Source organism: Amphimedon queenslandica, unplaced genomic scaffold (assembly GCF_000090795.2).
Source record: "Amphimedon queenslandica unplaced genomic scaffold, v1.1 AMPQUscaffold_6198_Cont21840, whole genome shotgun sequence".
NCBI classification, from domain to species: domain Eukaryota; kingdom Metazoa; phylum Porifera; class Demospongiae; order Haplosclerida; family Niphatidae; genus Amphimedon; species Amphimedon queenslandica.
In genome coordinates, this window is record NW_003553507.1 from 1 (window position 1) to 1,823 (window position 1,823).

The 1,823-nt window shown below is 33.3% G+C and overlaps 1 protein-coding gene across 1 annotated transcript; it reads left to right on the top strand.

Moving 5' to 3' along the window:
* Positions 1–100: 100 nt before the first annotated feature.
* Positions 101–1,818, top strand: LOC109592136 (peroxidasin-like; the record flags this gene model as incomplete). The annotated part of the gene is made up of 6 exons (XM_020007673.1): positions 101–261; positions 311–574; positions 624–923; positions 976–1,257; positions 1,311–1,655; positions 1,712–1,818. Coding segments are annotated over 6 exons (1,459 nt in total), but the record flags the coding sequence as incomplete, so codon positions are not given.
* Between the last annotated feature and the right edge of the window lie 5 nt (positions 1,819–1,823).

Below are 1,823 nucleotides of genomic sequence, written 5' to 3' on the forward strand. Positions count from 1 at the left end.
CAACGAGTCAATTAAGCACAGAGCTATCTACAAGTGAGTTGAACACAGGGCTGTTCACAAGTAGTATTACAAAACCCATCACACCATCTCCATCCATAAGTCAATCAGTTATTGAATCATCCATTAATGTATCAAGCACATTACCATCAATCAATCAAGCATCATCAGTACAGACTTCAGTGATATCTCTCACAGAAACAACAACGACAGCCACATTTCAGTCGAGTACATCTTTTCCTTCCCCATCACCTTCTCCAGAAGGTTAGCTCCACATTGAATATTTGATATAATAGCATTTAAAATTTTATAGGGCCATATGTATACATGACTACAACAGTTCAAGCACTGCATGATACAACTGTACAATTGAATTGTAGTAGAGCATTTCCTCCTTCAACAATTAACTGGCATTTCAATGGTAGCAAGCTAAGTAATAGTATGAAGTATAACATTACAAGATCAAACCTACTGTACATTTATAATGTCTCAGTAAATGATGCTGGAGTATATTACTGTGGCACATCTGATGCGTTTGATGATGCCACAAGTGACAGAGTAATGCTATCAGTTCAAGGTAACACAATTATTTTTAACATTTTTATTTATTTTGTTGTTTATATTAGTGCCTCCAACATTTTATGATGCAACATTGACAGACAAAGCTGTTGTGATTGGTAAAAGTATTAATCTACAATGCTTAGTGTTTGGTGTACCACGACCAGTAGTAACATGGTTAAAGGAAGGAGTCAATGTCATTGACAGTCAATATATTATTAATAATGTTATTTCAGACAATAGAGTATCAAGCGTTCTCACTATAGAGAATAGTGAAAGAACATCACAAGGAAATTACATGTGTCAGGCATCAAATGATTTAGTTGAGAAAAAATCTATCAATGCAACTGCCTACATTACAATACACTGTAAGCTATATAAAATTTTATTTTATAGTAATAATGGTATTTAATAATTAAGTTCCAGCAAACATACAACCAGATAATGAAAAAATTGAAGCAGTGTGGAAGGAAACAGCAAATATTTCATTCACAATCACAAACAAAGAAGATATTAAAAATATTACTAACATTAAATGGGAGTTTAAGTCAATTACTAACAATACATATTCTAGTACTCCTGGTAGCAAGCTTTATAGAGTTTTTTCATCAATCAATGTAAATGACAGAGGATTGTACAGAATAATAGTCACAACTGAAGCTGGAATTGTGACATCAATGGCTACTGAGCTGGATGTTTTTGGTTAGTATAATAATAATAATAACAATAAATTGTATTGTTATATCTCTACACAGTACCAGCAGTCTTATTAAGCTATAACGGAGAAGAGAAAGAAAGAAAGAGTGGTCAAAATGTAACCTTTAACTGCACTGCTGATGGCCTTCCACGACCAAAAATAGTTTGGAGGAAAGATGGACAACTAATTATTGAGAGCAGAAAGAGAGTAATTTCAACATCACAAGAGATTGAAGGATTTCGAAAAATTTCGGATATCCAACAAATAACTAGTACTCTGACAATTACTGATCTTGTAAGAGGTATAGATGATGGCAGCTATTCATGCAGAGCTGATAATGAAGCTAATATTGGAGATATACTGGATACTTCTTATACACTGGTGATAGATCCATTAGATGAAGGTATGTTACATTTTAAAATAATACTTCATATTAAATCTCATTGTCTTCAACTTCAGTACTGCCACCTCAAAATTACTGTCAACCATTTCCTTGTCAGAATGGAATATGTGAGAGTCTAAATGGGGATTTCTTGTGTGTATGTGATGAAAAATTTACTGGGAAACACTG